Source organism: Etheostoma cragini, chromosome 2 (genome assembly GCF_013103735.1).
Source record: "Etheostoma cragini isolate CJK2018 chromosome 2, CSU_Ecrag_1.0, whole genome shotgun sequence".
In the NCBI taxonomy this organism is placed as follows: Eukaryota; Metazoa; Chordata; class Actinopteri; order Perciformes; family Percidae; genus Etheostoma; species Etheostoma cragini.
In genome coordinates this window covers 2714883-2728137 of record NC_048408.1, presented here as the reverse complement: position 1 = coordinate 2728137, position 13255 = coordinate 2714883, and the positions used below count along the sequence as shown (strand labels likewise).

General features: G+C 39.5%; 1 protein-coding gene and 1 long non-coding RNA gene across 4 annotated transcripts in view; one reads left to right on the top strand and one right to left on the bottom strand.

The window, feature by feature from the left end:
- Positions 1–8991, top strand: part of LOC117936969 (myotubularin-related protein 7-like) — a 35814-nt gene extending 26823 nt beyond the window's left edge. For 2 of the 3 annotated variants that reach the window (XM_034860542.1, XM_034860531.1), the window contains exons 12-14: positions 887–1021; positions 5417–5543; positions 8610–8991. In XM_034860542.1, the coding sequence (XP_034716433.1) occupies positions 887–1021; positions 5417–5543; positions 8610–8891 (544 nt within the window). In that variant the 3' untranslated portion in view covers positions 8892–8991. Of the gene's footprint in view, positions 1–886; positions 1022–5416; positions 5593–8609 lie in introns of all 3 variants that reach the window. The other variant, XM_034860553.1, reaches the window with a different exon arrangement.
- The window catches only part of LOC117936990, a 14410-nt gene continuing 1235 nt past the window's right edge, over positions 81–13255 (bottom strand). The window contains exons 2-3 of the long non-coding RNA XR_004655072.1: positions 4596–4610; positions 81–140 (exon numbers count right to left, since the gene is read on the bottom strand). This is a non-coding gene — a long non-coding RNA (uncharacterized LOC117936990). The remainder of the gene's footprint in view (positions 141–4595; positions 4611–13255) is intronic.

Below are 13255 nucleotides of genomic sequence, written 5' to 3'. Positions count from 1 at the left end.
GAACGAACACGGCACCGTAGCTTTGTCTGATGCTAACACTGGCCATGACGATTGTGATTGTGATTGTTTAAAGAAATGCCAATAAACCAGAGCACCTTCTTCTCCCATCTCTGAATGCTGAGCGGACTAGCCAGACCCTCCTTGTAGCGCTGTGCAGGAATGTCTGGCAAAGCGAGACTAATGATGAGCCAATAAGAGTGCTAACCCTCACTGTGATTTAGGCTGTGTATTCAAACCTACCTATTTCCGCTGGGATTTTGAAGATCCAGATTGGTACATACAGCCATCAAAATTCTGTGCAATAACCCAGTAACACTGTCTCTAAACAGCACCTGTTTACTGATTTCACTTACCTGTGTTATTCCACTTATTTAGTATTTATTCATCATTCTCATAGCTCACTTACTATTTATTATTTACTATGTACTCATCATTCCCATATCTCACTTATAATTTGTTATTTCATTATCATATAATTTCATTCATTATCATTCTCATTCCCTATTCCAGAGCTGTTCATACTGTTCATATTGTAAAACAATAACATACGACTATTTATCCCAGTATACTTTGCACTATGCTCCACATTTAAATATTTTTTGTTGCATTTTTCATTGCACTCATGCCTCTATATTGTTTCTGTTTAGATTATATATTAGTGTGTATATATTGTTTTCTTGTTTTGTATGTGTAAGCGCATTGTGAGCATCGATGTTCCAAAATAAAATTCCTCGTATGTGTCCTCATACCTGGCAAATAAAGCTGATTCTGATTCTGTTTCTAAAAAGCTATATCATTAAACCTAGAAAACCAGCACTAATCTCTCCATCCAGCATCAGAAAGTTGCTGACTGCTTTGTTTGTTGGTGTGTGTTGTTTGACTACAGACTTCGTGAGCGGAGTCACTCTGTGTGGCCTCAGCTGTGGAAGGACAGGGCTGAGTACACCAACCCTCTGTACAAAGCTGAGCTGAGCCAGAGTCAGGGCGTCCTGCGACCCAACACCACCCCCTATTGCTTCAAGTGAGTTCCTGCACAAACACACCCAGTGGGATCACATGACTATTCTGCCACAGAATGCAAAAATGATTCTTGGTTCAGAAGTGTATGATAAATACTGTATGTAGTGGTACATACGGCTGTAGTTTTTAATAGTGGTCGACCAATACTATTTTTGTTTTTTCAAAGCTGATACTGATACCAATTATAAGTAGTTAATTTTCAAGTTTAATTTCAATTTCATTTATAGTATCAATTCATAACAAGCGTAATCTCAAGACACTTTACAGATAGAGCAGGTCTAGACCACACAGAATTTACAAGGACCCAACAGTTCTAGTAGTTTTCTACAGAGCAAGCAACAGTGGCGAGGAAAAACTTCCTTTCAGGCAGAAACCTCGGACAGACCCAGGCTCTTGGTAGGCGGTGTCTGACGACCGGTTAGGGTTAGAATGAATAGTGGCAATAACAATCATAAAAAACAGTAGTTTGTTGTAGTTCTTTGTATTAGTTCATGGCATAGCAGGGCACTGTGCGGCGTTACAAGGCGCAGCAGGACATAGCAGGGCACAGCAGAGTGTAGCAGGATGTAACATGGCATCGCAGCACATGTAGCGGGACCATGGCGACAGCTGCTACCATGATTTTGGAGCCTCCCTGATCAAAGGAAACATGCTGGGCGAAAAAGAACATAAGGACTCCGGGGAATGACTCCCCAGAGCTAGGTTAGTAACAAGCATTTCTGAGACATGGATGCACACAAATGGAAAGATAGAAAGATAGAGGAGAGAGGAACTTGTGTATCAAAGGAAGTCCCCCAGCAGTCCAAAACTATAACAGTATAACTAAGAGAGACAGGGTAAAGAAAGAAGCCTGGTCAGGCTAAAACTCTCCCCAACCGGATCCCATTCCTCTGTCTAGAGGAGATGGGAAGAGAGAGAGAGGGAGAGGGAGAGAGAGAGGGATCCATCCCTCTGTCTAGAGGAGGTGGGTGAGAGAGATAGATATCCATCTCTCTGTCTAGAGGAGGTGGACAAGCGAGGGAGAGAGAGAGAGAGACATAACCCTCCCTCTGTCTAGAGGAGGTGGATATGAGAGAGAGAGAGAGAGAATTCAATTTTATTTATATAGTGCTTAATCACAACAACAGTTATCTCTTTGACTATAGCTAACTATAACTAAGGGATGGTTCAGGACTCTCCTAAGCCAGCCCTAACTACAAGCTTTATAAAAGAAAAAAGTCTTAAGCCTACTCCTAAATGTGGAGACGGTGTCTTCTTCCTGAACCCAAACTGGAACCTGGTTCCACAGGCGAGGAGCCTGATAGCTGAACGCTCTGGCTCCCATCCCACTTTTAAAGACTCTAGGAACCACAAGAAACCCTGCATTCTGGGAGCGCAGTGCTCTTGTAGGGTTTAAAGGTACTATGAGTTCTTTAAGATAAGTTGGTGCCTGGCGATTTTAAATTCTATTCTGGGTTTTACGGGAAGCCAATGCAGAGAAGCTAAAACAGGAGAGATGGGATCTAGCATATATAAAGTGAACAGGATTAGACCGAGAACAGATTGTGGGACTCCATGACTAACTTTGGTGTGCACGGAGGGTTTATTGTTAACATGAACAAACTGAGATCGATCTGATAAATAAGACTTAAACCATTTTAGAGCAGTTCCTTTAATGCCAATTAAATGTTTCAATCTCTGTAATAGGATATGATGGTCAATGGTATCAAATGCAGCACTAAGATCTAATAACACCAGTACAGAGATAAGTCCTTTGTCTGATGCAATCAGGAGGTCATTAGTCATTTTCACAAGTGCTTTCTCTGTGCTATGATGAACTTTAAATCCTGACTGAAAATCCTCAAATAATCTGTTGCTATGCAGAAAGTCAAACAGCTGTTTGGCGACTGCTTTCTCAAGAACATTAGAGAGAAATGGAAGGTTGGATATAGGTCTATAGGCGTTAAACATCTGGATCAAGGTTGGGCTTTTTCAGAAGTGGTTTAATTACAGCTACTTTAAAGTACTGTGGTACATACTTACTATTACAATTTTTTTGTGAGTGTTATTGCCACTCTTCATTCTAGCCCCAACCGGCCCGTCAGACACCGCCTACCAAGAGCCCGGGTCTGTCCGAGGTTTCTGGCTAAAAGGAAGTTTTTCCTCGCAACTGTCGCACTGTTGCTTGCTCTGGAGGAAACTACTAGAACTGTTGGGTCCTTGTAAATTCTGGAGTGTGGTCTAGACCTGCTCTATCTGTAAAGTGTCTCGAGATAACTCTTGTTATGAATTGATACTATAAATAAATTGCATTACATAGCCTGTTAATAAAGACAGATTGGTTATATCTAGTAGAGAAGTGTTGACTAAGTGTAAAACTTATTTATGTAGCCTAGTTGGGATAGGGTCTAAGAGGCAGGTTGATGATTTAGATGAAGAAATAATTGAATTAAATTGGTAAAGATCAAATGAAGCAAAGCAGTCTAAACATATATATCTGGTTTTACAGCTGTTTCTGAGGTTCCTGAGTTTAGAGATAAGTCAGTGCCAGTTAAAGGCAGGTCTTGGTGAATTTAACTTCTAATAGTTATAATTTTATCATTGAAGAACCTCATAAAGTCGTTACTACTAAGAGCTATGGGAATACTTGGCTCAGTAGAGCTGTGACCTTCCGTTGAGCCCTGAAAAGAAACCTGGGGTTGTTCCTATGTTCCTCTATTAATGACAAGTTGTACGCTGTTCTGGCATTACAGAGGGCCTTCCTATAAGTTTGAAGACTATCGTGCCGGAATTAAACAAGAAGTTTCCAGTTTGGTGGAACGCAAAATCTTCTCAAGTTTCCGTGATATTCGCTTTCATTTGCAAGTTTCAGTGTTATACCATGGAGCTAACCGTCTTTGTTTCATTATCTTCTTTTTTAGAGGGGCAACAGAGTTGGGTGTCATTCGCAGCGAGCCTGCTGCACTATCAACAAAATTATCAATTTGGGAGGGACTAATAGCATAGGAGTCCTCCGTTACTCTGTGACTTGGTAATGAATTAAATGCTAATGGAATCGCATCCTTCAATTTAGCTACAGCACTATCAGATAGAAATCTTGTATAGAATTTTTTGCCTAATGGCGTGTAGTTCAGCAGTATAAACTCAAAAGTAATCAAACAGGGGTCAGATAGAAAGGGATTCTGTGGGAACACTGTCAAATGTTCAATTTCAACACCATATACCAGAACAAGATCGAGGGTGTGGTTAAAACGGTGAGTCAGTTTATGAACACTTTGAGAGAAGCCAATAGAATCTAATAAAGAGATAAACGCAGTACTCTGACTATCATTCTCATCGTCCATGTGAATATTAAAAATTCTCTACAATAATAACTTTGTTTGTTTTTAGCACTAAATTTTACAAAAATTCTGCAAATTCAGATAAGAATTCAGAGTATGGACTAGGGGCTCGGTACACTATAATAAATTGAACTGGTTGCAGTGATTTCCAACTTGGGTGTGAAAGACTAAGAACAAGACTTTCAAAGGAGTTATAATTTAGTTTAGGTTCGGAGCTGATTAGTAGACTAGAGTCGAAGATAGCTGCAACTCCACCTCCTCAGCCTGTGCCTCGAGGAATGTGAGTATTAATTAACCAATAACAGATATTTGCAATCAATAGGCATTTAACAGTGAAAAAAAATCTTTAAGTCAAAATTAAGATTTTGGAATGTTACAAACTCCAACAAAAAAACGTTGTTTAAACATTTACATTTGTGTTGAGTCATGTCATTTGACAGTAAAAAATGCTAAGTAAATACTGCTCTTCTATGTATGTATTGCCTTTCTAAATAAAAGTAATACCATAATTTACCCTAAAACCAGTTGAGCTTCTGTACAATAAGGCGCTTAAGACTCTGGATAAAAAAAACCTCTCTCTTATCATCATTGCAATGTCTCAGATATTTATTTATTTTTACGAATGTATTTTTTTTTCTTCTAATTTTCATTTTGTTTCTTCTTGTTTTTATATACTAAATGTTACTATCCTATGTCTTTTTTACTGTAACGCCAACCTGCCTATTGGACTGCAGATGGAAATTAGCCCTCGGGCTACAATATGGCACATTTACGTGTACTGTTGTGCATGTTCATTGATGTGCATTGTCCTGAATTAATAAAATAAATTAATAAATAAAATAAATAAATGTTTATGTCTCTACATCATATATATCTTTAGAACAGTCAAACAGTACTCTAGAAAGCATTAAAGGGTCCAAAATGTCCGGAATTTATTTTTCTGACTGCAGATATCCTTTTTCTTTACTTTCATCCCAGCTTGTTGTCAGTCAGATATAAACACATTGTTTATGAAAAACGGTTAAATAAAACATAGTTATTCCTTTATTTTCTGCTTCTTTCCCTTTTGTCTCCAGAATGTGGAAGGGTCTCTATAACAAGACAGAGAAATCAACACCTCCTCGCCAGTCACCTGCAGACTTTCTGTCTGCTGTCAGGGAGGAGTCCCAGCAGCTGGAGGAGGAGCTGACCAATCATCAGGAGGTACCGCCAGGAGGAACCGCCCAGCACCACTACCTGGGCTCCAGACAAGGCATACAACACACAAAAACACCCCATCATGACCCCTGTTATATTCAACACCCATTAGCCAAAATTAATCTGTTTGATTAAAAGATTAAATAAAATTGTCTGAGCAGAGAGTCCAACTGAAATAATTTATTGCCTACATTAAACTCCAATGTCTCTAAACCCATTTGTGCCCTAATCCATACAAAGATTTGAACTGAGTAAGCACTCTGCACTTGGTTTTCCTCATCCTACTGGATTTCTGGGCACTAATTAGGATTCCAACCCTGAAGGGGAAGAAGGGGAAGGGGACTGAAATAAAATTTGACAATGCGTCTCCACTTCCTCCCGCTGTACAAAAGTGAAGCCAAAATTTCCCTGCAACCAGCGGAATTTCCTGCGGCATTGAAGCAATTGGTGTTATCAAAGTCCTGCAAACAATCACAAGTCAATCACGGCCGTCAATCATTTTTATAGCATTAAATAACTAATAAAAACTAAACTTATCAGAAAATATAACAATATAACACTTGAACATACATAAGTGTGATCGGAACTACCTAAAATGACAGAATACATCTGTGGGAAAAATTAATTTGATGTGTACTTTTTTAGTTTAGACCATGTCTCACTTGCTAACATAGAGGGGGCTTATCTTATGACCTTTATCGAAGCCAGCCACCAGGGTGCGATTGAGATGTTTTTGCTTCACTTCTACAGTCTATACACCAACCTCTTGGTAGAACCCCAGTGTTTCCCGCAGGTTGAGAATTTACTTGTGGGCAGCGATATTAATGAGTTTAGTAATAAACTATTCAAACAAAAGGTAAAAACTAATTCCTACATATCAATAAAAGGCTGCATGATTATGTCCAAAATGATAATCAAGAGTATTTTGATCAATATTGTGATTATTTGTTGATTTTAACCAAAACATATTGTATTGTCACATAGGCTATAACTGCTTTCACATCCATATTATGCTACATTTTTCTTATGTTGAAGTTGTATGTTGTATGGACATACAGCTGCAACACATGTCAATACAAATTAGCTATCTGAAATAAGTAGTTTTTTAAATTTATCTCTGAGAAAGCTACTCCAGTTAATTCAACAATAACTGATCAAAAGAGCTAGGGAAAGAGAGGGAGTGCGATGAACATACTCACAGAGAGACGGCTGACTCATTTTAATGGGTCCAGCACGGGTCAAATGGGGGGTCAGCGGAGTTACACATTAACATATGAAATGCCTGTATTGTCACTGCACTGAATCTTTATGAATAATGATATTCTGGCCATGGGTCACATCTCTGGCCCTGGTCCAGCAGGCTCCGTGTCACAAGCTATTACTCTACCAACTGAAGTTAGTTGCATTTAATAACTTCTTCTGTGTTTTTTGCCGTGGCGTTCGCGATAGCAGAGTTACCAGCGGAAACAGGGGTACAAATACAAATGCAATTATTGCCTCTCATGCTTAGGGACAAAATGTTGCGTTTACTAGTAAACCTTGAGATTGACGTATAACCGACTGCTATCTGTTGAATTTTCCTCATGTTACTAAGTTACTACACTGAAACTAAGCTGCGCTGTGCAGGGAACAACTGACTGGCTCATGATCACACAGTGGTTTACGGAGCAGTAGATTGGCTTTGCACAAGAAAAACGGAGCGTTCTATGACATGACGCATTTAAAACAATCACTCGATCACGCAAATTTGATTATTGCTTTATTGATTTCTTCTTTCTCTGTGACTGTTTTAATTGGCCCACAGAGCAGTGCTCTCCATAGCCAGTCCAACTATGTTTTGAATGATGTTAGGCTAGTGTTTACTAGCTTGGTCCAACCAGACTCTGGTACATTTCATTTGTACATAGATTTTGAACACTCTCCATTGACAAGTGTTAACTTCCTTGAAGGCGGGTACTCTGTTGAAGTTTAAAAGGATCCATAAACTACGACCTTATTGATTTTCGGGGTCTGAGAAATTTAGAACCGGGTCCTTAATAAAACCGGATTGCAAGACCCATCCCAACCAGCACTGGACTATGGTTGGCAACTGCATGACTAGGAAAGCTGAGACTTACGACGACGTATACAGTGACGTAACAGTGTAGATCTCTGGGCTCTCTAGCCTGTGGAAAAGCTAACAGGTTTGGAGTAGGTTCACAACTCTGAAGTTGCTAGCGCTAAAACCATTAGACTCCATTAATAGCAGGATTCCCAGTGCTCGGTTTACACCTATCGCCATTTCTTTTAACTGGGGGACCATAGGCAGGCTGAGGGGACGCAAATAATGTAAAAAAATAAATAAAATAGAGTTAAATTGTCATGCTGTGGGACATACAGTCCAACTGAGTCCAACATTTGCGTTTTCACACACAGCTCCTTCGGGTAATGTTTAGATGATGTCTGGCTATAATGACAACTGAGTTATATCTCTAATCACTGGTGTCCAACTGAAATTCAGCTATCCACATTTCCCACCTCCGTAGGTTGCAGGTGACACAGTTTGCGTCGGAAGTCAGACAGTCGGCGGTTGCCGCAGGGTAGAAACTCACAAAAACGCAGACTGACTCAAGTTTGGTGACACAACCCCACGTCACGCTGCAATTGCCAACCGGCAATCAGACTTGTCAGTGTGTTTTGAGCTATGGTTTGAGGTGATGAGAGTGTCCTCTACAGGAAACAGGAAACCACGCTGCCTTTATCAATCACCATCAATCAGCGCACAAACATAAGCACTGAACTGCCAGGGATTTTGCGTAATACCTGAGCAACATCAAAGCATTTGCAATGTCTCCTTGTGTCTTTTCTTTCTCTCTCCCCCCGGGGGTTTAAAGAACGCAACAGGACGTCATACAAACAAGGCGATTCATTCACCTTGCAGAAATCGCTGGATCGCTTTTTTTGGCGTGAATGCCCGCTTACCCACTCAATAAACATAGAAAGGGAAACGAGTTTGTTTACAATGATGAGAATTAACTTGGAAGACCTTGAATAAAAGAAAGTGTATGTCTTGTTGTTCTCTTATCTCTGCAGAGGATAGCAGCCCTGACAGGGAAGCCAATCATGTGGGAGAAGATTGAGGTTCCAAAGAGGAGGACTAGCCACCTGCTGCAGACACACAGTGGGCCAGACCCGCCCACCACCTACACAGATACAATCCCCAGCCCTGCACAGGACAACGGTGACACACTCTCTTCTAAACCAGCCAACCAGAAGACTCCAACCCAGAACCTCGATCTCACCCTGCCACTACGGCCAAACACCCAGCTCAAGAGTCCCAATCCTGATGACCATTCCACCCGCAGCAACCTGTAATCAGGCATGGCCGACCTCAGCAGCTGCTCGTCCAGCCGTGGGGACGATGGCAAAGACCCAAACTTGGATGAGGCTGTCTTTATTACTGCCTGGAAGGTAAAAGAAATAACTGCTCTTACGCTTTGAAATTAAATATATATATTTATTCAAACACCTGGAGAGGAGCAAAGGCAAACTGTGATGAGATAACTGACTGACTTGTATCTCTTGTTTTCAAACTGTAGTTTGTCTAATTCCTTCTCCGTCTGAAGGGAATCACGGAGTAGAGAGACACTGGCTGTGTTTCAGTTCTCTTTTTTGAATCTGAAAGACATCTTGACATATTTTTAATTTCTAATTTTTTATATATATGGATGCAGATATTAGGTTTCTTAATTACTATCAATTGTACTTTGTTTAAAGAATGCAATATTCATATCGTGAGATGGGTAAATGTTACATTAAACCAGCCTGAAATAACATACAGCACAGGCTTGATGAGGAGACTGAAACAATCTGATGAAACAGTAGATCAACCTTAAACTGTAACTTACAGTTTTTTTCAACCTAGAACAACAATCTTTGACATTGGTCCAGTATCAAGCAAGATATCTGCAGTTAGCAGCGGCATACAAGCTACAATGTAAGTTATTAGGACAGTTGTGCAGCTTGTATTTACTTAAAAAATAAAAATGTCTTGTTTTGCCACCGACAGGCTCAAATTAATATTCTTAGGGTCTGACAACATTGCACAATGCATTGCATCTGTGGCTGTTGGTTAAATGCTTAATATTGGTCCAATTTCAAAGACTGTTGTTCCTATCAGTTACTTACACACAAAAACAGAAAAATAGGGTCAAGGTTGAAAAAAACTGCAGTTACCCTTTAACTTGTCCATATTTATCATTTCTTCAATAAACTCCAAATCTAAAAATCATTTACAACATGATGAAAGATGAATTGAATGATTTATTTACATCCAGTCTTACCTCTTTTGTATGTAGTGTAAAATAATATGCATTATGATACTAGTAATAAAACATTTTACTATTCCCAGATATGTCTTTGTAGTGCCATTAGACATTTACTTTAGAGACACTGGAAGAAGCAGATGTGTGTGCATGTCAGTAACGTCATATCTCCTTGGTAGTTCCTTGAAATATGACATACCTCTTTCACAGTCTGGACCAAGTTATATGTTAGGGGGCCACACTACTGAACTATTTTAAGTCAGTAATTATACAATTAGAAGCTGATTCTGAGTCAAAAAAATACTACAAACTAGAGTTGTTAGTTATAACCAGTGATGGTCATTGGAAGGTTTTTGACAATTAAATGTCTTTTCAACCCTGTTGAACAGAGAGCGCCATCTAGTGAGCTCAGAAATGAAAGACAGTGGTTCACAAAGCTTTATTTGACCATCACTAGTTACAACATGATGGAACTAGCATAGCAGGTTTATGTTTATATGTGCGGGCAGGATTTATTCAGTTTGGGAAATCCCATGGTCTCTACATGGCAAAATATGCACCAAACAAGCCCCTTTGAAATGTTGCTGTTTTCATGAAAACCTTGTTGAGTCACCCTCCCGCCTAGACTAAAAAACGTTGGATGACCTTGCCCTCAACAAGGAATAAAAAACATAACCCTCCCCCGTTTTCCTCCGGTGGTCCATTACATGAATACCGATAATAAATGGCTTATAATAAAGAATAACTTTTTTTCTTCTTAGGGACCCTAAGAACAAAAGAAGTTATTCTTTATTATAAGCCATTTATTTTTTTAGGTTTCAGTGTACTGTCAACACTGTATTAGGACCTGACATCCACACTAATGTTATAATATTTATCCTCGGTTCGACTGCCAGATAACTGATGTTTCAAATGTCATTGTATTTATGTTTGCTGTATGTGTGCTTTAAGAATTTATAGTTAGTGTCCTTTTAGGTTATCTGTAACTTTTTCTCACATTCCCATTTAGTTGAATTACCAACAAGCGACAACTTAGTTTGTTTCCCAGTCCCTAAGTATCTAAGAGTTGAACTATTGGAGCACATTGTTATGTAAGTGTATTTTAAAGCTGACAGCGTACTGGGGCTCCAGATAAACATGGCTACATGTCCTCTTTTACTGTGGGGGGGACATTATTGTATTCCAAACAGATGCAGACTAAATGCATCATTTAAGCTACAGACATTTGGGTGGGATGGAAGAATTAACATGCACAAATATTTTTATGTAGCCCAATTCATAAATTGGCATTTGATTTTAACAACAATCATTGTTAAAATCAACTTAACAATCGTTAAAATCAGCAGGGTTTCCCCCAGAAAAGTTGTTTAGCCCGGTGGCAAGTGTCCTTTTCTGAGAAGGGCCCTGCTGGGGCCAGTTACAGCCTGACAGCAACTTTAATGTAGAGCTGTTTAATGTTATTCTGCTGCACTAAGTTGGCAAAAGCTACATTTTTATTGGCTTTGCCGGTGTGTCAACATGCAGTTTGAGGTCAAAGAAAATCAGCCAGCGTATGATGAAATTGCTGCTGTGTAACAATATTGACTTAATCTAATATGCTATAAGTCCCAGGATCCCCTCTCATCTCAACTTGAATATTTCACTGTAGCCTGTGGTGTGTGTGTTCTGTATCCATTATGTAAGATTTTTCAATAAATGCACTGTTAAAGGGAACAATAATGCAACATACCCCATGGGTCTGACTTACTATTTAACATGACATGAGGCACATAACACAGCTTCTAACAACAAATCCTAACAGAATTGTTAGGACATAGGAACCCTTGAAACCACTCATCACAGGATCACAATATGAGAAGGGACTGACACGGATGAAGCCCTTGTTGAGTCAATGACCGGATTTGATCAGGTGCGATCCAAATGGTGTGATCCGTGTGCATGGCTAAGGGCTTTTATGCGCAGGGTCTAGCTTGCAATTGGATGATTGCTATGAAACCTTTTTCATTACTCAGTTTTGAGTCTTTTTCCTACCATTTCTCATTTCAAAATGGAAAAAAACTATTTTAAGGAATTTAATCACAAACTAGTATTTCTATATTTCATAAAGATGCTCTCATGGTTGGTTTTATTAGTACATTTGCATCCTTGTCCACTTCCATTTAAATAGATATGATAAATTCAAAAAGAAAACAACTCTGGTTCAACTTGAAATTTTGCAGATATGTCTGTAGCACTATCAGAGTATATCGGCCAATAAGTAAAGGTAAATGCAGTATAAAAATGCCACAGGTGAGGAAATTTAGAAACCGTGTCACTATTACATAAATACTTAGTCCACAAGAGAGGTTTTTTCCCCAATGCAAAATGTTCTGTTCACTACATGTCCTGTTTGACATTTAAGGTGTCCTCTGCAAAAATGTTTAAAAAAAACAAAACAAATCTTTTTGGACTCTAATATCTATATTAGCCTAAAAAATCCAGTAATCAAAGAAGGGGAGGCCATTTTCCTAAACTACAAATAAATACAAACCGAAAACTAATACTAAAGTAGAAACGTTGAAACTACTTCATATTAGCTAGAGACTGAATGATTTTATCAAAGCAGATGTTCCACTAGGAGAAATAATGCAATGCTTAAAAAGTTACTGCAGTACAAATTCAAAATACTTGAGCTGTCTCCCCACCCCTCCTCCCCAGATTTTAAGGTAACATTGGTTGGCAGGGTGAGACCGCAGCAGCCACAACAATGTTGCTAGACGCTACTTTCACACCACTGTGGAGTAGCTAACGTTAGATACTGGCTGTATTAACCAGTCATTAAAGCCTATGCTCACATGGAGCTCTGTACCAAACTGACAGACACGTTTACAACTTGGAATTACTGTAGGAACTGCTAAAAATAACACTACCTTGCCGTCCTCTCTACCCAACGGAACACACTTTATTGGCATAGAATTACGGCAACAATCAATAAATACACTGCACACTCACGGTCCTCTCTTCCTGATTTACAGCCCCCCTCTCTTGGCTTAAAATAGCAGTTGTCGGCTACGGCGAGACGGGTATGGCTGCAGCCTGGATCGTCCCATTTCGTTCGTCCCGTCTCATACGGAGCTGTGTCCAACGGTAAAACAAGAGGATCAAAATTACGATTTCGCGAATAATTTTCCAGATGGAGTCACGGGTAAATTCGTGACCACATTTGTTGCAATCAATTGAAAAACGTAAAAAAACTGTTAAAGTAACCATTTTGCCATAGGCTACATATAGTTTGCTCATTTCTGAATGTTATGCTTGTGTTGTTCCATATTAATGTAGCTGCATCTGATGAAACCAGCATCAGCGACGCAGCCGTTTCTGCCATCTAACGGCAGGATCTACAGAGGAGGGGTCACAATCCACGATCTGCACTCA